The sequence below is a fragment of the Phocoena sinus genome, chromosome 8 (genome assembly GCF_008692025.1).
Source record: "Phocoena sinus isolate mPhoSin1 chromosome 8, mPhoSin1.pri, whole genome shotgun sequence".
In the NCBI taxonomy this organism is placed as follows: domain Eukaryota; kingdom Metazoa; phylum Chordata; class Mammalia; order Artiodactyla; family Phocoenidae; genus Phocoena; species Phocoena sinus.
This window is the reverse complement of record NC_045770.1, coordinates 13,411,932-13,435,562: the sequence shown is the minus strand read 5'-3', so window position 1 is coordinate 13,435,562 and position 23,631 is coordinate 13,411,932. Positions and strand designations below refer to the sequence as shown.

Genomic DNA, 23,631 nt, shown 5'->3' with positions numbered 1-23,631 from the left:
CTCTTCTGTTACTGCTTCCTAGTTTTATTCCAGTGTGGTCAGAAACCATACTCTGTGAGTTCAATTTGTGATATTTGTTGAGACCTTTATTGACTAGTTTATGGTAAATTCCATACATATTACTGCCTTCATTTTATAAAAATGTATATTCTGCAGTTGTTGGCCACAGCATTCTGTATGTGTCATTTTTTAATTGTATTCAACTATACTATCTTCCTGCTGATTTTTTTTTTTAAGTCTACATGTTCTGTCAAATACCAAGAGGAGTGTGTTAAATCCTCCCCCGATAATTGTGGGTTTCTCTTTTTTCCTTTAGGTCTATCAGTTTGCATTGTATATGTATTTAGTATATGTAATTAGGATACATAGAAATTTAGAATTATCAACTAAATGATAATTGTTTTGATTATTCCATTTACTCTCTAGTTCTGCTTCTAACCAGCCTTAGTCTGTTTTTACTTATATTAAAATGGCCACATCAGCTCTCTTGTAGTGTTTGCATGATCTTTTTCCATCCTTTTACTTTCAACTTTTCTGTGTCCTCATTGAAGGTATGTTTCTCTTAAGTAGTATACACTTGTTGGCTTTTTTCCCCCCTAAATCCAGTCTAGCATTTTTTTGTTTGTTTGTTTAAAAATAATTGGAATATTTGTTCCTACTGTTTTCTCCATTTTCCCCATCTTTTCTGTGTTCATTTTTTTCTACTTTCTTTCTTTGGGATTAAAGTATTTTTTATTGTACCGTTTCACTCCTAATACTCTTTTAACAGTTACCTTAGGGATTCCAACATATCCCTTTGACTCATTAGAGTCTACTTTGAATCAGTTCCTCTTAACACTTCCTGGACATTTAAATTTCCCACATATTTATACTATAGCACTCCTCATTTCTTCCTGCTTTACCACACTTCCACCTGGAATCTTTTTCCTTCTGCCCAAATAACTTCCTTTAGAGAGACGGGGTGTGGGGGGGAGAGAAAGAGGAGGGGGTGTTAGTGTATCGTCTATTAATGGATTCTCTCAAATTTTGCTTGACTTAAAATATCTTTTATTTCACTTTCATTTTTTTAAAGATATTTTCACTAAACATAGTACACTTGACCCTTGAACAACTTGGGGGTTAGGGACGCTGACCCTCCCCGCAGTGGAATATCCAGATATAACTACAGTGGGCCCTCTGTATCCACAGTTTCGCATCTGCAGAATCAGCCAACTGTGGCTTGTGTCGTACTGTAGTATGTATTAATGGGGAAAAATCTGGGTAAAAGTGGACCTGTGCAGTTCAAGCACATGTTGTTCAGAGGTCAGCTGTATTCTGAACTGGAGTTATTTTCTTTCAGCGCTTTAAAAATATCATCCCACTGCCCTCTGACTTTCATTGTTTCTGTTGGAAAATTAGTGTAATATTGCCCCTTTAAGGGCATGATTCTTTTTCTGACTACTTATAAAACCTTTTTGTTTTTGGATCCCAGCAGTTTCACTATAATGCGTCTGTGTAGTTTTCTTTATATTTATCCTTCTAAGGGTTTGTAGAGTTTATGGATTTTGTCATTTGATGTTTTTAATCAGTTTTAGAAAATCTCAGCCACTGGGAATTCCATGGCGGTCTGGTAGCTAGGACTCTGCACCTTCACTGCCGAGGGCCCAGGTTCAATCCCTGGTCGGGAAGTAAAATCCCACAAGCCGGGCAGCGCGGCCAAAAAAAAGAAAAGGAAGAAGAAAGAAAGAAAAATTCAGCATAGGAAATCTCAGCCACTATTTCTTTTTTCTTTTTTAAAAAAATTTTATTGGAGTATAATTGATTTACAATGTTGTGTTAGTTTCAGGGGTACACTGTTTCTTAAAATACACTGAATAGTGCAGTCTCTTTCTCCTCTCGCTCTGTGACTCCAGTTACCTGAAAGTTCTACCTTTTCACCACACCTCATATAGCTCTTACGCTCATTTTTGTGTTTTCCATTCTTTTTCCTCTCTTTAGTTGAATCTGAATAGTTTCTACTCTATTTCAGTTCCCTCATCTTCTGTTTTGCAGTTTCTAATCTGCCCCAGGATCCATCCATTGTATTTACAAATACTGTGTTTTTAGGTCCTAGAATTTCCATGTGAATTAAAAAAAAAAAATTATTCTGTAGTTTTCTAATAAAATTCTCCATCCTCTGTTTTAATGGAATATATAAATTATAATTATTTTAAAGGCCATGTCTGTTACCTCCAACTTTGTCTCTCTATAGTTTGGCAAGACAACCAAAGTACTACTACTTTTTGCCTGGTTTCTCAGAATCTAGTCCCACTCATACGTGGTTTAAGGATTCGCAGTAGCTCTGGGGAAAATTACAGGCAGAATTTCAAACCTACTTCTCTACTGTTCCCTTCTCCAGGATTTTTGACCCCTCGTGCCTTGGCCCAAATTCCAATCCCTCTCTCCTCAGTCTCTTGAAACTACCTTGGAACCCCAAGTTCAGAACCCCTAATATGGGGCTTACTGTAGTGTATTCTCCTTTTCTCTGGAATCTTGGCCTCTCAAATCTTGGCTGCCTGGTTGCTCTCCAATGCCTTCTTTCTTTTGCATATTTTCCTGCTTTTATAGCTAGCTGTTCTAGGCAGACGATTAGACAGTGCTTGTTACTTGGCCATAGCTATAGACATGTAAAATGTATATATGTTTTAGATCAAGATGTAGTTTTATGTTTTCCCTTTTTTTAAACTTAGCATTATATCTTGGGCATTTCTTCCTATCAGTTAAAAAGTTCTTCAAAATCCTCACTTTTTTTTTTTTGATATTTATTTATTTGGTTGCATGGGGTCTTAGTTGCAGCAAGCAGGCTCCTTAGTTGCGGCTCACAGACTCCTTAGTTGCAGCACGTGGTCTCCTTAGTTGTGGCGGGTGGGCTCCTTAGTTGCAGCTCCGGAGCTCCTTAGTTGCGTCTTTCAGGCACCTTAGTGGTGGCACACGGACTCTTTAGTTGTGGCATACATGTGGGATCTAATTCTCTGACCAGGGATTGAACGTGGGCCCCCTGCATTGGGAGTTCAGAGTCTTATCCACTGTGCCACCAGGGAAGTCCCCCAAATCCTCACTTTTAATTATTGCGTATTATTATGTAATGTGGCTGTAACATCGTATATTTAATCATTCCCTGTTGTTGTATATTTATTTTGTTTAAAAGCTTTTACTGTAATAACTTTGCTTCAGTGAACATCTTTTTACATAGCCAGAGATGCAGCCAAGGTAGAATTACTGTGACAAAAGAATGTGAATAGTTTAAAGTATGTATTGCCAAAATGCTTCATGAGTAAGAGGTGCAATTGTATATTTTTATTAACATCATCAACAAAAAGAATTAAAATTTTTGGATTACCCTTTTAATGATCCTTTTCTTTTTATGACAATAGTATGTGTTAATTATAATAATATTTAGAAAACACAGATAAGTGATGCTAAAGCAATAAGTTATCCATAATCTTACCACCTAGAGTCAGACCGTGATCAGCAACATGTGACACGCTCATTGCCAGTCTTGTGTGTATGGAATCGTGCTGTACATGCTGTTTTTCACCAGGAGTATCTTGAACCTCGTAGGATGTTATATATTTCTTCTACAGTGATTTTCAGATTATTTCAGATAGTTGCAAAGCAGTTCATTCTTTTTGTTTTCTTTTTCTGTTTTTTATTCTTCATCTTCCAGACCTCTTCCTGTGCCAAAACCGCCACCTGGGGAGCAGTGTGAAAGTGAGGAGGACACAGAGTATATGACTCCTTCCTCTAGGCCTGTGGGACTTCAAAAGCCAGAAGTGAAGTGGCCTCTGGAGACAACCCAGAGTTCACGGTAGGTTCACAACGATCCTATTTGGGAATTCAGTTGACACCAACTCACCTGTTTGGCTTGCTGCCTGCACATAGCATTACCCAGCCAGAAATGAAGCAGAAAGATGTGTGTAACCTCTAACGTTTTAAGCCTCTTGCAGCTGTAAGCAATTCCACTTAATGTTTCTTCAACATCACAGTAATTTCAAAAACATACACAGCTACTACTAGTAACAAGAGTCAATCTTTTGATATTTACTAGTGATACTGGTAAGAGGAGAATGGAGATTCTTGATAGAATCAGGGTCTAGAGAAGTTGTGAATAGGAATATCTTAATAAGTTTGCAGATAACAGAGTTCTGTTTCTGAAGATCATTGTGCCACTTTCCTTCTGGTCCAGAGCCTGTGATTGTAACCAGCAGATCGATAGTTGTACATACGAAGCAATGTATAATATTCAGTCCCAGGCGGCACCGTCTGTCACAGAGAGCGGCACCTTTGGTGAGTAGTCGTTCTGCTACTTTAACAATCATCGATGTGCCGGAAGAATGAGCCTGTAATGTTTGGCCAATGAGAACTTGACCTACGCAGAATATTCGTAAATAATTTTCTTTGCAAAATACCTTTGATCTATGGCAGTAAAACCACCTCCTCTGTTTTATTTCCCATTTACACAGCTAGTTCCTTTTGTGTTTTTCATCCTTCTAGGGCCTGGAGGCCTTTGTGTTATATGGCCTGGATCGGCAGTGCTGACAGCTAGCCCCCTCTTATTCCCATTGCTTTTCAACACTGATGAAATTCTTGTGTGTGTGGGTGGTGAATACTCAATTCCCATACTAACTAGCTTACCAAGTTGGAAGTTCAAGAAGGCAGTGCACACAACAGGGCCCTTTGGCTGATCCTCCAAGGTGAACTGCAGATGACAGTGTTGAACGAATGCTATAAAGTGGTGCTTGAGTCTTGGACATCAGTGACTGTTAACCTTGGCAAGGGTAGCTTTTGACATGTTCAGAAAAGTAGAGCTGCAGGATTGGTGCAGATCTTATTTTCCCTGTTTCTTTTATCTCTACGCACAGGGCCACACGGTGTTTGGCCCCTAGTGGTTATTCGGTAACCATTTGATTCTGTATATGTTTGAATGAACGGATGCCCCCGTACTGAAATGTTAGAAGGTGAAGTACGTTGGAAAAAGAAGATAACTGCACAAACTGTTCTCTAGGTGAAGGGAATTTGGCTGCAGCCCATACCAACACTGGCCCTGAGGAATCAGAAAATGAAGACGACGGGTACGATGTCCCCAAGCCACCTGTGCCCGCAGTGCTGGCCCGCCGCACGCTCTCTGACATCTCCAACGCCAGCTCCTCTTTCGGCTGGCTGTCTCTGGAAGGTGATCCCACAACGAGTGAGTCTCCAGGCTACCTTGGGTTTGTCCTGAAATGCTGTATGCCTTCTTATTTATACTGAAACAGAGATGACTGCCCGGTGACAGTAAGTCAGTAGCTGGAAGGAGTGGACTGAAGTGGGAGGAAAGCTGGTCCTGGGTCCCAAATTAGGAAGTTAAACTGTATTCAGGCCCTTGAGGATTTTGCCAGACTTAGAAATGAGGTTGTTCCTTAAACCCTGGCTCTTCCTGTGCTGGGGGTAAGTATTAATAGGATTTCTGGCTCTTTTGAGCGTGCATGATGACAGTAGTAATTCATTTTGATGGTTCAGACCACACTTCTGGGCGCTGTCCCTGTCCCATTGGAAAGGAGGTGTGCCAGCTCTGGAAAGCACACTGAGTAGGCCTGGAGCCAGCCCGCATTTGGGCCTTGACTGTTAAGGACTGTCCTTCTTGCACCTGTGGCCGCCTGGGAGGGCAGCAGCCAGAGTTGCTGTCACTTTAGAAATGGAAGACAGCCTTCAGGACAGCTGGTGAAAAGGATACGTGGCATCCAGTTGCCCAAACAGGCGGTGATCCCCACCCACCCAACCTTGTTTAATGCTTCTTCGCTGCAACCTAGGCTTATTTCTGTTTCCTTATTTGTATAGGGAGAAGTTCAGTGTCTTCTCTGGCCCCTCAGAAGTGTTTTTTAACTAATTCAGGCAGTGATGTGTGTGAAAACTTGGTGCTCAGTGTAAAGCGTGGTGCAGGTGCAGGTGTGCTGTGTGGAGGGCAGCGTGGTCCCTGTCGGTAGGACAGGCGCGTGGTGTCTTTAGAAGGTTGTTGTGCTGCGAGGGGAGGAGGCTGTAGACAGAAGCCCTTGAAACTGTAAAACCCCGCCTTGTGACCGCACGTGTACCTGACGGACAGTAGGTCCATAATCTCTCGTATTAGCACGTTGTTATCGGATGAGGATTCCCGCCCCGCCCCGAGTTGCAAACATTGTCTTTCCTATTTCTTCCAGACTTCACTGAGGGTTCCCAAGTTCCTGAGAGGCCACCCAAACCGTTCCCTCGGAGAATCAACTCTGAACGAAAAGCAGGTAGCTGTCAGCAAAGCACCGCCGCCACCTCACTGCAGCTCTCCAGTGAGATTGAGAGCCTCATGAGTCAGGGATACTCCTACCAGGACATTCAGAAAGCTCTGGTCATTGCCCACAACAATATTGAAATGGCCAAAAACATCCTCCGGGAATTTGTTTCTATTTCTTCTCCTGCCCACGTAGCCACCTAGCACACCCACTCCGTGCCGCAGCTTAGAGGACCGAGGAGCCGGGAGCTCTTGCTCGAGTAGCACCTAAAAGGGCAGAGAGGTTCCTTTGGAGACTTCGCAATGAGGTCTTGCCCTGTGTGGGATATCACATCTGTGGTTCCAAGATTTCAAAGCAGTGGAATGAGAATGGAGCAGCTAGGATGTTTTATTATCTTACTTGTTTTGAGAGTGCATTTGAAGGTGTCCTTCAGTCCCTCCCCACTTGGAGAGAGTGTGGATTTTTATTAAGTGGAAGCCTACCTGGGGAACGGTCCAGAAGGCAGTAGGAGAAGCGCTGTGCGGTAAATCCTAATTGAGGACTTAAGACTTTCTTAGGTTAGGGATGTGCTTGTGTGCGTCTTGTGTGTCTGTCTGTCTGTGGTTGTGTGTGTCCTGTGATTATAAGATTTACCTGCTGTGTGTGTTAATCCCAGGCAGGGAATTAGCACAAGAGGTTTAAGAAGGAATCTTAAAGACTGCCGTCAACTGTGGTTTTATACCCAACCCCAGTGTGTATTACAACTCCAACACTCCCCTTTGGCTTGGATTATAATGTGCATAGCTGAAGTCTTGTATTTTTAAAACACCCTCCCTCTGTCCTTTCCTCAGTCTCCTCCCCCCTCCTCCTCCTTGGTGTCTTGTCGTTGGCAGTGGGCTTGCTATGACCAGCCTTACTGAAGCCGAGCAGCTTATAGGATGTTCTTTATTGTGTGTGATGGTGTTGATTTGTTTGGTAGACAGGTGGGAAAAAAGTACTGTTGCTCTATCATTATGGTCCTGTTTGATACTTGCAGCGAACACTGGTCACTCCAAAGCACTGTTTCTATAGGAACATTGAGTCTGTTTTGAAAAAGGTGTTTTAGTTATCCTAATTACATAGTGACTGATTTGAGATAGAGGCCTTCAGATACATTCCACGCCCTCCCCAGAAAATAGTCTGTGGGAGTCAGTTGCCTTGGTGCCAGGTGTGTGTTCTAATGTAGGTCACGAGGTTTTCTACTTAATGGGAAGGGAAAACATTTGTTTCCAGCATGGCTTTCTGGCCCAAATACCATGAAGCTCTTAGGAAGCTCCATTCACATGCTCTTTACCTTGTTGTACCTAAAATGCACAAAACAGACAATAAAGATTTATCTCTTCAGTTTTTCTTCCCAGTGAATTTCAGCTTATGTGGGTGTCTCCCTGTGCATATGAGCCAGGTTGTAGTTTCAGAGACGATTTTTTTCTTTGCCCTTTAGGGAATGGGGGGAATACCACCCATGGTAGCACAGCATTCTGCTGATAATCAGCACCAACCCTACCGTGGTGCCACCCTTGCTTTTCTCTTGTGCCTATGGCTTTGGGAATGTAACATGTCCTTCTTCCTTTCCTTCCCCTTTCTTCTTCACGTTAGGTCCTACGTACTCTTTAGTGACTGCATTCCCCACAGTAATTAGACGTCACTGGGTGTAATAAATGACTTTACTGCAGACAGACAACATGTGAAAAGCCCTGTGGCTTGTGCCATCGCCAGTTTGTAAAGAAGACTCAGAGTCTTGTGTGGGGCACCGTTGGTACGTTCCTGCAGATACTGCCAAGGCACCACTTGAGTTCAGTTAGTTCTCCGGCCAGGGCCTCTTACTGACTTCCCTATAGCAGTGTGTAACCTTCCTCCTTGTCAGAAGCAAGCCTGCACTTTGATAAATCTACCTTCCTCACAATCTAAATCATGGTTTTGTCGTGAGATCCAAAGAGAAATGACTCTCCTTACACCTGTTTTCTTTCCCATCTTGTCATCTTTGGACCTAAAACTTTATCTAACTCTTCTCTTGGCTTTCAGCTACTCCTAGGTCTTTTGATTTTTCTCCTCTTGCCTCAGAGCCATTTATGTTCCCAGAGGAGATAGTTCAGGGCTTTTTGCTGACTTGCTGTGGTTACCCAGTGTCTCCTCTACGTGGCAGAAAATAATACAGCCCCCAACAGGTGCAGGAGGGCCTGAATCGCGATGGAGAGGGCAGAGGAAAGCGGCAGAGAGAAGGAAACAGTAACTAGCATCTCCTTCTCAGAGCCAGCGTAGTGTCTCACTTGTGGTAGCGTTCAGTCTTGCGCCTTGTTGAGATGTTGAAGGCCTAGACGGAGAGCTAGAGAAAATGGCAGCAGTCTGCGTACCTCTCCACACTGGAATTTTTCCTTGTCTGTAGATACTGCCCATAGTCTGAAGATCTATCAAGAGAACAAAGCACTGGTTCTGCATATCTGTTGCCTTTTCAGAGTGCATCCCAAATCTTCTTTGAAGATTATGTCCTCACTTACATAGGCTAAAGGCAGGTTCATCCTTGCTTTTCATAACTGAATACGCTTGAGGCTCGTCAGGTCAGCCCCCAAGCTAGGTGCCAGATCCCTGTGTTGAACATGGGGATCCAGGCTGAACTAGGTGTGCACCATTGCATGGCTTGGTTCTTAGCTTGTCGGCCATGTATCTGCAGGTGTTCAGGGTCTTAGACCATTCTGTGAGGGGTTTTCTCTTTGGATGCTCTGAGGTCACACCTGGGTCCATGCCTGAGATTGCCAGGTGAGGCTCAGGAAAGTTTTTGCGTGGCTTTTGTGTTGAGGATATTTCCAAAACTTTAACTTCTTGAATTTTCCTTTGACTAAGGCACCAATAACCCATTCTTCGTCCTCCATTTGTATGGCAATTTTTAATTCTTTGGCTCTGCTGTGATTTTAACTAAAATTGACCTTTCACAAGTGGGCTTTGAATCTCGCCATTTTCGGCAAACACATCCCCTTTCCCGCTCTTAATTACAAATGGTTCCTCCTCTGTTACCTGTCAGGTAAGTAAGGTAAAAACCACTTTGATGTCTTCCTTTTTCTCAAGTGCACTAGGCTGTTCTGTCCAACCTGGCCTTCTGCTTCCCCACGTCTCCCTGGGTTGCTTTACACAGCCGGCCTTGTTGCTGGGTGCCTGCTTTGCAGTAATCAGCTGCACTCGCTGTACTCCTTCCATTAAAGTCAGGAGTTATCAAAGTGGAAAAACCCTGTGGGCTCAATGATATACCTCTCTTTAGGTAAATAATAGATTAGGCAGTTTATCGTCTCAGCATTTGTGTGTTAATATTTATATAAATAGTGATATGTATCTGTGGATGGCCATTCTCTTCCACTAGCTCTCTCTGTCCCCCAGTGTCACTCTACATATTCTGCCATTCTTCTGTTCTTTGGCTTCCTATACAGACTCTCAACACCAGGACCCAGGGTGTGGGATGGTACTATTAGTATCATTTAGCTGTTTTGTGGATTTCAAAAAAAAAATTGGGGGGTTGCTGTTCCTCACACTTAAAATATTTATTTCCTCTATAGAAAGGTAAAATATATTTTATGGTCCAGTCAGCAATCTTACACATGAATTTTTGTATATTTGCTTGCAAAATAGGGACCAGCTATATGTTCTCTTTAACAAGATGTAGACCTTTTTGTGTGTGATCAGCCATGGTGTTAGTGCAGAATATTCTCCTACCTCACATCATGAAAGGCGGAGGGATATAGGCCCTCTTCCCAAACTGTAAGTCCCCCTTCTTGCTGTTGGCCTTCTGACTCTGCAGTGACCACTGCCCATGGAATAACGGTGTTCTGACTATTGGCTTGGCTCTAACATTGTGTTTGTTCATTCAGCAGGTGTTTGTGAGTGATTACCATGAGCCCGAAGTGTCCGCTCTGTGTTCTCCCCTGCCACCATATGGCGGTTTACTGATGTTGAGCGGTTGTACTTGGCCTGTCTAGCATGTGCATTTGGCCCTGAAAGAGCCGTTCCCAATAACATTGTGCAGGTTACATTCACAGCTCTTTTATGTAGACGTTTCCTTATAGAGCTGTCCTGGTTAAAAATCAGTTCAAGACGCTCCCATTAGCCCCTATTGTCTTCCCATAGCTTTGACAATGTCTGGGAGATTCCTCCATGTAAATCTCATGGACACCCACCATTTTTATGTGTTTAAGTAGAATCTGTTTGGTGGTGGGTTGGTATGTCGGCTCAGAGTTGCACAATAGGGCAGTTAAATGTTTAAGTAAAGCATCTGCCTACAGACCCCTTTCCACTCTAGTGCCTTCCTTGATCTTTTTACTGAGCTGCCTATACCTCTGATCCCCTTTATAAGGAAGTTTTCTTATCACCCCTCTGGGACCTCTCACCATCTCCCATTCTATATGGAACTTGTTTTCCAGTCCTTCAACAACCTTTCAGCTGATCCTGTGTCTTAGAAGGGCTGAAGGTGTGCGAGAGGGATGGGCACCTGTTTCTGGGTCCTGATCTTCAGCCAGTTGTTTGGTCTCCCAAGAGCCAGGCAATAGCACAGGTTGACCTCAGTCAGTTCTCAAAAACGTCAGCCTGTGTCTCTAGGGGCACGGAGCTTAGAGACCGTAGAACTTAGTATGAAAGTCAACACGTTATTATCCTCCTAGACTTTCAGGCCCTAGAAATTCTATTCTAAAGTATTCTCAGTTGGCATAAAGCATTACTATTTCTACTTCGATCTCAGTCTACATTAGCAGTCTCTCTTTAGAAATGCGTGTAGCCATTTAATGCATGGAGATGGATGCATAGTGGAAGAAGGTCAGGGCTGTATCTTTGACCGTCCTGTTGAGCAGTCCTTTGGATGCAAGAAGCAGAAGGATTAAAGCAGAGGAAAGGAAGGAATCAGAAGGATGCAGGGTATTTCCCAGAACCCAGGATAAGCGGTACAGTTGATTCTGCGTGGAGCTGAGAAACTTTGCAGCTAGTCCTTTCTCCTGCTCGTCGGTCTGTCGGTATGCATGGCCCCAACATAGGCACCCCAGTCCTCACGACCCCCAGCTCACCATTAAATGGGATCACCGTTTTAACAGAGTCCCAGTGCCTCTTGGTTCATATTCTCAAGAAAGACGATGATCAGCCCAGCACATTGATCAGGTATCGACCCCCGACTTTGCCACACAGGGCAGAAGCGGCCTGCCGCTTCAGATGGGAGGTAGGGGCAGGGGGAGGTTCTCAGGGAGGAGGGGATAGATACCCTAAAATACTTTACTCTAGTAGTAAAACTTACCATACTGCTCTTTTGAGAGTGGAAAGGCAGGCATGGGACTATGTCTGGGACTTGGAGGAAATGCTTAGGTTAAAGTTAATTTAGGTTACTGTCTTCTTTGTTGCTTTATTTCCAGTTTTTCTTCCCTTTATGAGTCTTGGCATCCAAGATTTCCTACCTCCCTCTTTAGGACCAGTTTCTCCTGTTCTGGAGCTAATCTTTTCTTAGGTGACATTTCTTAGCCTTCATTCAGTCTCAGGTTTCTAGCCTTCTTTGATTTCATTTAGAGAGCAGATCACAAATCCAATGTAGCCCCTACCCATGGACTTCTGGGCTCTCTTCAGGTCTTAGTGCTGAGAACATACTCATTCTATGGGCCCGTGGCCTGCCTCCCTCCAAGCCCTCCTCCCCACCCTTTTATCTGGTCTTTCCTCTATGAGGGGAGCTCTGCGGTAATATTCTTAGGCAGGCCTTCCGAGGTACCTCAGAAACTACTTTGCCAGTAAGAATTTATAAAGTTGGGACAGTTGCCAGGATATAAATTAGGTATAGATTCCAATTTAGAGAGACTTTTTACTGAGAGCTCTTTAGACAGGATGCATTTGTCCTCCCTGTCCAGTTGCTTCCTTTGTCGTCCTATAGTAAAGCCTTTATTTTTTGGTTTTTTAAAACTGTGCTTCTGCTTGCCTGAATCTTTTGATCTTATTTATCTCATCCGGGAGCCTGTCCTGTGTTATTAAGGCATTTCATAGTCACTTATAACTTTTTTAAACTACTGGAGTCATTTGATGTACACGGAAGTAACCTAATAATCCAAAGATATACACTGAGGCCCGTGATGAAGGCTGGGGCCTGTGTGTTTGAAATTCCCTTCTAGGCGCCAGAATTAAGGGGCAGAGGGATAGCAGTGCCACTCGCCTTCACAGAGTTCTAGGAAATCTGGGCTGGTTTCAGAGGCGAGCACCAGTTTTTCTTGGTTCCAGAAAGTAGCCTGGGAGTAAGTGGGGGAAATCGGGGTGGGGAGAGCGAGGCCTGCCTGGAGGCTTACTCGCAGTTGGCTGGAGAGCATGGTGCCAGAGGGCCAGCTGTTGACTAACAGACTAACAACTGTTTGGAGATCTCGCTGCCGCTTCCCTTGTTCAGTGCTTGAGAGGAATGTGACTGACCGCTCCCTGTGTTTGTAGAGAGCAGAGGCTGGAAGCGAACCTCGGGCCTCCTACTGGTTTGGCAGTGGAACAAATCAGAGTTCTGACTGCCCGGCCCCACGTTCTTATTCAGTCCCCAAAATGAATGTGTGAGGCGCTCTCCCGCAGTTCTCCTTCTGCCCCTGGGCCGGTTTGGGAGGCCAGAGGAGTACTGCTCCGTACGTGCGCTCTGAGCCTCCTCAGGCCTTGCGCTGCCTCCATGCTGAAGCCCTGAAGTGGGGTGTGCAGTGTGCCCACGCCCGGCAGTCTGGCATGGGTGCTGATGTGCCCTTTGTGTCAGTTCCCTCCGCCCTGTCTACCTCTGACCCTGTCCTGGGTGAGGGTGGCCAGGCTTAGGGCTGTCTGGAAACTGGAGAGGCAGAGAACTACTTACAAGTCTGTAGACCGCATGTTTTCTCTTCCTTGGCTTGTTCCTTCTGCTGTCTGGGTGAGTGAGCCATGCCCATGAGAGTGGATACCTCCTCTCCTGACCTGCCCTTCTCAGCACTGTTTTAGTGTCTTGGCCTTGACCTCCTGCTGAAACGTGTGGTAGGGCTGTGGCAGCTATGAGGTACCTCCTACATCTGCTTTCTGGCTGTGGTGACTTGGGATTTTTAACCTTATATATCTTTTTTTTTCCTTTATTCAAAACAAAACAATTTTTAGCACACTGAAAAAAAAAAAAAAAAGCCAAATATTTTGTGCCTTTCTAAGGCAGCACCGTATCCCAGGCTGCATTTTAGGACTTAATATGGAAATCCCAGAGTCTTAGCTCCTCTACCTTGAGTGGCATTAGGGGAGAGGAAGTGCGCCGTGTGCCTGGGGAGGTGGCCCCCAGGTGCAGCGTGTCCGCGGTCCCTTCTCCCTGCCACGGTGCTTAGCTGGAAGAAATGAGCATTGTATCCCAGGATCATTTGGTTGGTTCCAGTCAGAATCTCAGTTATCAGGTTGAATGTTCTGTGTTCAGCAGGAAGAGACAGAACGTTCCATGATTTCCAGGCATCCTCTGGACCATTTCAGGTGACCCAGCCTCCTGATCCTATTAATGACCCAACTTCATGGAACAGTGTAGGGTGGACCCTCCCGAAAAGGGGAGGTTGTTTGGTTGTTCGTTTTGTCTTGTCTTTTTGCTGGGTCCTGAACTGGCCTAGACCTCCTGCCTGTCCCTTAGACTTGGCTTTCCTTTCATTTGAAAACTTCAGACATAGAGCATTAAGCAACTAGTGCCCTCTGCAGGGGCGAGTTTTCCCCTGGGAAGGGCAGCAAGGACCACGTACCGGAACAGAAGCCTGTCCTCAGTATTGTGGCCACTGTAGGTTTTGACCAAAAAAAAAAAGTTTTCTGTATGATGACATTTTACTTATCTCTTTTCCTTTTCTCACTTCTTCCCTGCCTTTAACTAATAAAGAATTGGGAGATAGAAACAATTCTTTTCAAAGTCCTCCTTATTCAGGATTTTGACATTCTTGGCCTGGGTGGGGCTGGAGAGAACTTGATACTTTTCTCCAGAATGAAGAGTCCCATTTGTATATCAGTGTTAAAAATAAAACAAAATGAAAACTTAGATGAGATTTTTGTGGACTATTTTAAAAATGTGTCATTAATATAAAAAAATTATATTAGCAGTATTTAATCATTCTCACCTGTAAAGAATAAAACAGAAGGTAAATATTCTTACAGAGAATAGCAGAGCTTTAAGATTCATTTTCATTTTAAGTCCGTTTTGTTTTGCCAGTGTATTAATGTTTAGAGGTTCTGTTATACTAATGTTATTTATTAATTTTTTTCATTTCCATACACAGTTAACTAAAGAGCTTTTTCAGGCACCCATGTCTGTAAAAAAATATTTTTAAATAAAGTTTCTTTTGTTGTAGCAGACCCGAGTTCTTGGTCATTTGTGGGTTAGGGAGTGATATATTGGGGAGCTATAGGGCCAGATGCCCACTCGTACCAGTTCATCAGCAGAAGCCTGTTTTGCTACCTTGAGGGCAGTCTCAGTGACAGAAGAGGGGCAATAGCTCCTTGCCAGCAGCTCGCCAGGCTCTGCAAGCTGCCTAGATAGAGCAGGGCAGCTTTGCTGTCAGTACGTTGATCATCCCCTGTGTTAGAGCTTGAGCCCTCTGCTCAGAAGCAGAGGTAACCCCTGGTCCCTGCTCCCAACTGCAAAGGGTTTTGTGTTCCTTTTGGTGCAGTTCCAATTCTGGAGGCCCCAGGCCGCTGTGGTACCCCATGATGAATAAAACACAGTGTAAGATTTCTGGGACAATTAAGCTTTATTTTTCATATATATATACACATATATAAAAAGGAAACAATTTGCAAATTTACAACCTAACAAAACCATATATATACACACACACGTACGCACAGATACACGCAGAGACATACATACCCCAAAGCTCTAGCCAGGCCCGTTTCTCATCTCCAAGTACCATTCTCCCATTAGGGCCTTTCTTCTAAGGTCTAGGCCCATTAGCTCAGGCTGTAGAAGTCTGGTGCTAATATAACTTTATAGCCTTAACCCTCGTAAAGGACAGTCTGGACCTCATCTCCAACCCCTACCCCCAGCACTCAGTCTTACGTGATTCCTTGAGAGGGTAGGGGAGCCAAATGAATGCGGGGGCTCGGGCCCAGTCGCCTTAACTCTGGAAAGCGGCACCCAGCTTCCTTACTGCAGGGACAATGAGATACACCCAGGATACCTTTTAAGGGACAACACCAGGTCCTGACTTCTGCCCAGAGAAAGAAAAGAGTGTCGCAAAGGGGACTCCAGAGGCAGGCAGGCAGGCAGGCGGGTAACTGCTTCTAGAAGACACTGCTGGGGTCTCTCCAGAACTGGTAACTGCTTCTAGGCACTGCTGGGGTCTCACCAGCAGAGAGAGGCCTGGGCTCACTGCATCCTTACTTCAGTGATCAGCTGAATTATGAAGCCAGCCCTGGAGCCGTGGAGCAGGAAGTCAGCTCAAGATAAATAGGCTACCTAATTCGGCTGCTGGTAGAAGACAGGTATTTACATCCATAATATGTGTAAAGAGAAAACAAGTTTCTGCAAGAAACTCTCCTGTGTGCTTCTGGGATACCGAGGCCCCCTCCTTGGCATGAGCGTCACTCAACAAATTGAGACAGTGGTGGACAGGTCCCTGAAGAGGGGGCCTCCAGGGCCACATGAGGTCCTTCTCAGGACTGGTCTGGTCCTAGCCCATGTGCCCTCTGAAATGGGGTCTGCAGGTGAGCTGGAGGGGGATCTTCTGTGTTGTCCACTTTAGAGGCTTTGGTGACCATCCTGAGTGCTGGGGAGGAAGGTGAGCAGGGAACAGGAAGTGTTCCAGGCAGGGGAGGGAGCGCCGTGTGATTCGGTGGGCTAGTGCCTCAGATCGATGTATTTCTCTCCCTAAAGATGGGTGAAGAGCAGAAGTGAGGGGGGTGTTCGGAGACACTGACCAGGGTTTAAGGTGTGAGCGTGAAAAGAGAGGAGGGACCAAAGCCACAGCTGACGAACTAGGTGCAGCTGCCTGGAGGGAAGCCGGGGAGGGGGTGGGGATGGCAAGGCGGGGAATAAGAGACGAGGCCCCCGAATCGCACTGGGCCACGCTTCACACCTAGTGACGTGAGCCGCCAGCTCTGTTCAGGAAATGGTGATGGGACGGGGTCTTGCTCTCAGTCCTGGCAGCTACCCTCTCTCGGGGTCCCTCAGCCACCTGCCTGGCCCTATCGTCTGTGCGTGGTGTCAGGAAGGCAAGATGGGGCCGGCTCCCCGCCTCCAACAGGGAAGGATGAAGGCGTCTGTGCGTGGTGTTAGGAAGGCAAGATGGGGCCGGCTCCCCGCCTCCAACAGGGAAGGATGAAGGATAAAGTTAGTGTTCAGTAACAGTCAGCCCTGCCACTCCCGGTGCCTGAAGATGTGTCAGGCTCTGGCCACAGGAACTGCCTCCTACCTGGTCTCCTGGAGCCCTCTTGTCACCGTTGCTGCCCTGAAGGAGGCCCATCTCTTCTGGGAGCTTATCTGACTTAACTTCAACTACAAATTCGCCCTTACGAGACGGGGGCAGCGTGCTGGGAGGAGGGAGGGAGGCAAGAGGTTGGCAACTCGGGGGCAAGGGAATGGGGGCTGTTGGGAGGGACGTGGGACTGGGTACTGAAGGGCTCTTAGGTGCTCTGGTCTGGCTCAGGGAAGGGCCACAGGGGTGACAGGGAGGAGTGTGGTGGACGGAAGCTGGGTAGTGGCGGTGAGGCGGGGAGCGCTCAGACCCAGGGTCCCCCTCCTGCTCCTAACGGCTCAGTGGGCACAGGGGCCAGCAGGGGAACATCCCTGAGGAGGCAACAAGCTGGCAGCGTGAGCTGGGGTGGGGCGCGGGGTGCCAGGTGCCGTGCTCACATCTCTTGTTTGCCTGACCGTCCGCACGGCAGCTTGCCCTTCTTGTAGAAGAAATAGAGGACGGCGCCCAGCACAGCCAGGACCAGGACACACACGGTCACGGCCACGATGACCACACCCTTGCTTTCGGGCTCTGTCAGCTTTTTCTCTGTCCCAAAAAGACACCCCGAGTCACTCCCTGCCCCAGGCTGCCATGTTACCATCGCGGCCCCGCCCAGCCCAGGGCTGATAGAAGATGGGCCGCTGATCGTTTTCTCGACAGAGCTCCCCTGGGCTTCCGGTCAGGGCAGAGTGAGGATGCCCTGGCACAACCCTGCTCCCGACCCAGCCCAGCTCACCTGTGGAGGTGCTGTTGGCTCTAGCATAGGGACTGACGGTGGAGGTGCTGAGGCTAGTGGTTCTGTTGGAGTCTGGGGTGAAAGAGGTTAAACAGATGGGGGGTGGGTGGGATAGGAATGTGCACTGCTTGGGCTTGCCCCCACCCCACTCCGCAGGACCAAGCCCTTACCCAGCTCCAGGATAATGACGGTGGTGTTTCTGCCCAGGGAGTTGGAGGCCACGCACTCAGCACCTGTCTCCAACAGCTCTGGGGTCACAAGGACATTCAGGACGCTCAGGACACTCTGCGGATCTTGGTCCTGTTCGCTGGCCTACAAGGAAGGAGACGCAGTTCAGGGGTGGGGAGGATGCTGGGTCGTGGCAGCAGAGCCCGCAGGGATGGACGAGAGCCTGGGAGGCTGCCACGTGCCTGCTCACCGTGCCATCGACGCTCCAGACGATGCTGGGTCGAGGATGCCCTGATGCTTCACAGGACAGATTCAGCACTGAGTTCTCCTTCACCCACATCTTCCTCTCCCTTAGTGCCATCCACGGGGACCCTGTGGCAGGGCGGGGAAGGGTGAGACAGCAAACTCTGCCGGCCTGCCAACCCCCTCCCCACCAGGGAACCCCAGGGCAGCGGGTGGCTTTCGGTCCCCAAAGAGCTTGAAGCCACCCAACTCAAGGTGGCTTCAAGGGGCCACCTGATCTCTGCCTAGGGCCTCACCAAAAATGGCCACGTTGACGAGCTGGGTGCGGTTCAGGCCGGGAACGCTGGGCACAGATGCCACGCAGCGGTAACCTCCCCCTGCCTCCCGTTTCAGGTTGCGTAATTGGAGCACAGGCCCCTTTGCCAACACCTTGCCTGTCTGGGGTGAGAGATGGGTCAGAGGTCACTCCTAGGCACACCCACCCCACAGCCCCTTGCCCCGGAGACCTGAGCCCACCTGGGTACCTTTTCTCTCAGCCACTGGAACTCAAGGTCCTGGTTACTCTCTGCCTCACAGGTCAGCGTGAGGCTGCTGCCCTCCTGGCTCTCAGGGGCTGCGGGGCTCACCCGGACTTCAGACACATCTGGGGACGCAGCAATTGTGTCAGGCAGGACAGGGCGGGGCAAATTCCCTCTCGCCCCAGCCTGGTCCCCCTGTCCTGGGCCCCCAGCCCCTCACAGTTCACCACCAGCTCCTGCTGGTCGCTCAGCAGCGATGCCGTGCTTTCCAAGTCCAGGCCCTGACATTCGTAGAGGCCGCTATGCTCCTTCCGGGCGGGCTCCAAGACCAGGACTCCGTTGTCATCGGTCCTCTCTTCCTCCATCTCCCTGGTGCTGAGGTTCTGCGAGAGGACAAAGGCGTGACCAGAGTGCGCCTCCAGCCACTCCTGCTGCCCCCCTGCACCCAGAACAGAGGCCCCTGCACCTGCTTGCCGATGCTGAAGTGGGGCGGGGGGTTGCCATCAGCCAGACACCTGATTTCCACGCGGTCCCCCTCCTTCAGCATCCCCTCAGGCTCCACTTCCAGCCACACTCTCTCTGCCGGGTCTGCACAGGCAAAGGGGGCAGCTCTCAGCCCAAGAGCTAGCAGGACCCAGCCCCACAGCGATGGGTCGGTACTCACAGAAAACAGGGACAGTGACCTCCCTAGATTCCTTCATGTGGTTCCCACTGGGCAGCCGATAGCTGAGCTCGCAGTAAAACTGGGCATCTTTGTCCTCCTTGGTCAGCTGTGCCTTCAGAACGCTCCTCAAGGTGTACAGACCACTCGACTCCACGATCTGGGACGACTGGATGTGGACCCCTGGGCAGGGAGGAAGGGGCGAAGGGCTCGGCCTCAGCTCCGCCTCCAACCCCACCCTATGATCTCCTGGGTCGGCGGAATGGCAGGGGAGCCCTTGTAGAGAGAGGGCCAGGTACCAATGCCAGCTGCGGCCCTTCAACCCAGCAGTTTCCTGCTCGAAATCTACCCTAGACAAACACACATAGGCACACATACAAGGATGTGTGCAAATACTGCTGCAGGGATTTAAAAAAAAAAGGAAATGAGAAAACACTCTGGACATCCACTAATGGGAATGAATGGTTAGCTAGACTATATTATATACACCGTGTGAAATGCCGGCAGTAGGTAAACGATCAGGTAGATCTAAATAGGGTGACCTGGAAAGATTTCCAAGACTTGTCGTCAAAAGGAAAACAAGGTTGTGTAACAATGTGTAGCGCACGGTGTCATTCAGATCAGGGTTTCTCGACCTCAGCACCACTGACGTTTGGGGCTGGACGTGCCCGGTGCCCTGTAGGATGTTTACAGCATCCCTGGCCTCTACCCGCTACATGACAGTAGCACCTATCCATTTGCGACAACCCAAAATATTTCCAGACACTCAAGTGTTCCAGAGGGGAGCAAAATCACCCCTAGTTGAGAACCACTGATTTAGATAATAAAAAACAAAAGCCTATGTAGTCCTAGATATATTTACATGTGTGAGTAAGTACCTAGAAGTAGGCTAGAAATCAAGGATTGCCTCAGTGTGAATACATACACACTGATAGCACAGCTATTTCTGGGAATGGGTCTGGGGCAGGAAGGAAATTTTCCTTCTAGATTTTCCATAGTTTGAATTCTCATGAGAATATTTTCAAGGATCACTTGTGTACTTAAAAAAAAAAGTAAAATAGGGACTTCCCTGGTGGTCCAGCGGTTAAGACTCTGCGCTCCCAATGCAGGGGGCACGGGTTCGATCCCCGGTCGGGGAACTAAGATCCCGCACGCTGCGTGGTGTGGCCAAAAAAAAAAGTAAAATAAAATGCAAGGTGGTCCCCATATTGTGCCACAAGCGTGGCTTTTAAGGGCAGAGAGGATGACTTACGGTTCTTCTCCTCCTTCAGGGACTGGCTGTTCTTGTACCAGGTGACTTGAGGAAGGGGGTACCCATTCCTCCCCACACAGGTGGCAACCTAAGGAGGACAGGGTGTGAGTCTCCCTGCCTCTGCGACCCCGCCAAGCCCACCTTAGCTCCTGCCTACCCGCTGGCCGGCCACCCCGGCAGATCTCACCTCCCCAGGCTCCTCACTGTTCACAGAAATGCCCAAGGCATTGACCTGGATGAGTGGCTCCTCCGGAGCTTCTACAAGGGAGAGAAATGGGGAGGGGCATGGGACCACCACTCCCGAAGCCCCACACTGCCCACAAGGCACGGACAGGGCACTCACTGTAGACACGGAGCTGGATTCGGTGCTCCTGGGACCGAGGGCGCTTGCCCTGGCACAGGAAGATGCGCTCATCGTGGGGGGTGATGCGTGCTAGGGCCAGAGTAGTCCCTTGGTCCTGGAGGCTGAGCCGATTCTGGTACTCCCCAGGTTCGCTCTGGCCCTGGCCCTGACGCACGAGGAAGATGAGTGTTGGCTTCTCCTTGTGGACCTAAGGGGAGGTGTCGGGGAGGAGGTGAGCGTCCTGGGGCTACATGAAGGGCAGAGCCTCCCGCCCCTGCTGCCCTCTCTGGGGCCCAAGCACTCACAGAAAACCAGTCCGCGTGGCTGAAGTTGCCCGGGGAGTGGGAGGGGCCACATTTCAGAAGGGCCGTGCCGCCCACTTCCACCTCCACCAGCTCGGGGTCGGGCTGCTCAGCCTCTCCAGGCACACCTGGCGGGGAGGGGGTGGGGGAGGAGCTGTGTCAGCTCCAGCTGCTCTCCATGCCCTCCACGCACACCGCTCGCTGCAGCTGCTCTTCCTGCCACTTCGAGGGTCTGAAGGGCACTGTCCTCTCCTACCCCTCAACCACTCTTTACCCCCGAACCCTGGGCCAGCCCTCTCCCGGTTCAAGGGAGTTGGGGATGGACATTTCTGGTCATTGGAGCAGAGACCCTGAGCACCAGGAACCTCCCAGATGAGGCTGGCAGAGGGGCAACCCAGGCTCTGGGCCAAGAGGAAGGCCCCTTTCCTTCCAGGCTCCCTCCTCCCCGGGTGAGCTCAGAGTGTGGGAATGCAAGGCATGTGCCAGGCCGGGGGCACACAGGCCCTTTTTGTCCCCACACCCAGAGGAAGACATCTCTACCCTTTGCCCCCCCACACACACACCCTCCCCAAATCCCCCATAAAACCCAAAGGGTAACCCTGGCCAGGAGGCCCTTATTTCATACTCCTTAAGCAGCACCCCCGTGAACATCCGACACTCTCAGGGGACCCCATCCTGGGAGTCTTGTGAGTATGGAGGGGTCAGAGTCACGGAGGGGGCCAGAATCTCTCCCCGGGGTCAGGGCAGGGGTCAGGCCAAGGGCCAGGCAGTGGGCAGGAGTGACGTCAGTGGTGCTAGTGCGCTGCCCGCCCTGCGAGGAGGTGACGTCAGTCCATACCATCTGGCTGGACTCGGGTGCCTGGGTGGTTGGCCTGGGCTGGCTCCCAGATAACAAGGGCAGATGGAGTGGTCTTCAACCCAGAGCAAAAGCTTCACACCCCTGACTCCGTTTCCCCAGAGCTAGAAGAGCAGGGCCGGGTGGGGCTGGACCTTCTGCAGCGGGTGGAGCCCGATTTAGCCCTTTCCCCAGAAGGGATTGGAAGGCAGCAGCCAAGTGTACCCCAGGGACACCGTCGGCATGAGCACGAGGCCATCGAGTTGGGTACTGCTTAGATACCCAACCAGGGTATCTAAGCCAGGCAGCGGCTGGAGCCCGGGAAAGGGAGCCAAGAGAAACAAGCGACACCATTGCGGGCCATACAAGGGCAGCGTGAACCCGGGAGCGCCCGGCTCCTAGGCAGTTCCAGAGAAAAACTCCGAGGTGCAGGGGCGCATTTCCCACCTGAACTTGGTCCCATTCCGGGAGGTGTAACAAGTCTGGGGCGCTTCCACTCTGGTAATCCTCGATCCCTCGTCCCTGCCACCTGTGATCCCGTCACCCGGGTAGGCGCGAGGCGACCCACACCGCCCTCCAGGATTTGCCAACGCCCTGCCGGGGTGGGAGCCGCCGTTCTTCCCCATCTCGCTCACCTCCAGCCTGGCTCGAAGCCCAGGCGGGAGAGGGAGGGGTCGGCGCACCCCTCCAGCTAAGAAAGCTGCCTTTCCCAGCAACAGGCGGGCGCGGGATTCAGGATTTGGGGATGCGCTGTAGAGGCGCCTCCCGCCAAGGCTCCAATCACGGGCTCCCCAGAGAAAGCACCTGAGGAAAAGCTCTCACCAGCGGCCCCAGGGACTTGGCTCCACCCCTTCCCGCTCCAGGCAGCAGCCCCCTCCCCGCCTCCCCAGTTCTGCTCCCGGGAAGGTCTGGAATAGAGGCTGCAAACCGGCTGCAAAGAAGAGTTGCACGCGCGCAACGCGCCGGGTGCCTGGGACCCGGAGAGAGGAGCGCACGACGCAGCGCAAAGCCCCGGCCCCCGCCGCGATGCCACCTCTCCTCCCGGGCACGCTCCGCCGGACTGCCGGGCCGCTCCGTTGGGGGCGCGGGCCCCCACCCCCACCCCAGCGAGCTCACTCACCCGCGGCGCGGCGACAGCAGCAGCAGGCGGCGATCAGGAAGGCGCAGATGAACCCGGACCGTCCCATGCTTCCCGGCCGGAGGGCGAGAGCGAAGTGAGGGAGCTCGCAGCTGCCGGGGGCTGACGTCAGGGGGGCGGGGGAGGGGGCCAGAGCGCCGAGGCCGGCCCGCCACGCCCCGCGCATCCCCCCCCCCCCCACGCCCCCGCCCCGCGCGCCGCAGCCCTAGGGGGCGGGCCCGGCGCCGAGATGCCCGGAGCTGCGCTGCCGAGCCGCGCGGCGCGGGGTGGGGGTAGGCCGGAGCCTTCTTCCCAGCCCCCAGCTAGGGAACGGAGAGGGGGCGGTGACAGGTGTCTCCGGGGCGGACTGCCTGGCCGAGGCGGCAGCGAGGAGAAGCTGGCCCGGATACCCGGAGTACCGAGGGGTCAGACCCCCGCCGCGCTCACTCCTGCGCAGCCCCAGCCAGCCCATGTAGCCCTGGGGGACCTCCTGGCGGCGGAGCCGCCGAGCAGGTTCTTGGTGTCCCCGATGGGGGCCTCCCTCCCATTTAGGCTCTTCTCCCCGCCTCCTCCTCCACCCCGCCGGACCCCTGCCACAGAGAAAATCAGGCTTCCCAGAATGATTGCACCGCTGCAGCTGCCGCCGGCGTGGCACTGCCCCCAAGCCTGGCAGTCCTGGCAGCTTTGAGGGAAGAACACTGAGCCCGGGGCCCACAGACCCAGAGGTACCTGTACTGGCGAGTGGAGATGGTGTTCTAAGGACTGCCCCTTCCACCCCAGC

General features: G+C 50.0%; 2 protein-coding genes across 5 annotated transcripts in view; one reads left to right on the top strand and one right to left on the bottom strand.

The window, feature by feature from the left end:
• Positions 1-14,576, top strand: part of CBL (Cbl proto-oncogene) — an 88,382-nt gene extending 73,806 nt beyond the window's left edge. Inside the window, exons 13-16 of the mRNA XM_032639439.1 lie at positions 3,686-3,826; positions 4,205-4,305; positions 5,024-5,206; positions 6,192-14,576. Of these exons, the coding sequence (XP_032495330.1) occupies positions 3,686-3,826; positions 4,205-4,305; positions 5,024-5,206; positions 6,192-6,460 (694 nt within the window). The 3' untranslated portion in view covers positions 6,461-14,576. The remainder of the gene's footprint in view (positions 1-3,685; positions 3,827-4,204; positions 4,306-5,023; positions 5,207-6,191) is intronic.
• A 376-nt stretch (positions 14,577-14,952) lies between these two features.
• On the bottom strand, positions 14,953-22,977 carry MCAM (melanoma cell adhesion molecule). Of its 4 annotated transcripts, none has more exons than XM_032641526.1 (16): positions 22,854-22,977; positions 20,902-21,026; positions 20,597-20,804; positions 20,441-20,511; positions 20,254-20,341; positions 19,005-19,184; positions 18,807-18,928; positions 18,561-18,723; positions 18,347-18,465; positions 18,119-18,260; positions 17,830-17,951; positions 17,582-17,723; positions 17,412-17,483; positions 17,074-17,221; positions 16,634-16,751; positions 14,953-16,089 (listed from the first exon to the last, which is right to left on the bottom strand). In XM_032641526.1, the coding sequence occupies exons 1-16, from the start codon at positions 22,918-22,920 to the stop codon at positions 16,060-16,062; spliced, it is 1,917 nt and encodes a 638-aa protein (XP_032497417.1). In that variant the 5' UTR covers positions 22,921-22,977; the 3' UTR covers positions 14,953-16,059. The 4 variants fall into 4 exon arrangements, with proteins under 4 accessions (XP_032497417.1, XP_032497418.1, XP_032497419.1 ...); XM_032641527.1 differs by lacking the exon at positions 22,854-22,977 and adding an exon at positions 22,181-22,361; XM_032641528.1 differs by lacking the exon at positions 16,634-16,751.
• Between the last annotated feature and the right edge of the window lie 654 nt (positions 22,978-23,631).

What these genes read in the sequence shown, in the direction of transcription:
- MCAM (XM_032641526.1), bottom strand. Translation starts at nt 22,920, where the DNA reads ATGGGACGGTCCGGGTTCATCTGCGCCTTCCTGATCGCCGCCTGCTGC. An exon ending in AATCCAGCTCCGTGTCTACA is followed by an intron (nt 20,512 to 20,596) that starts GTGAGTGCCCTG and finishes TCTCCCTTGTAG; the next exon opens with AAGCTCCGGAGGAGCCACTC. An exon ending in AGAGGGCTCCAGGAGACCAG is followed by an intron (nt 16,090 to 16,633) that starts GTAGGAGGCAGT and finishes ACCCATCTTTAG; the next exon opens with GGAGAGAAATACATCGATCT.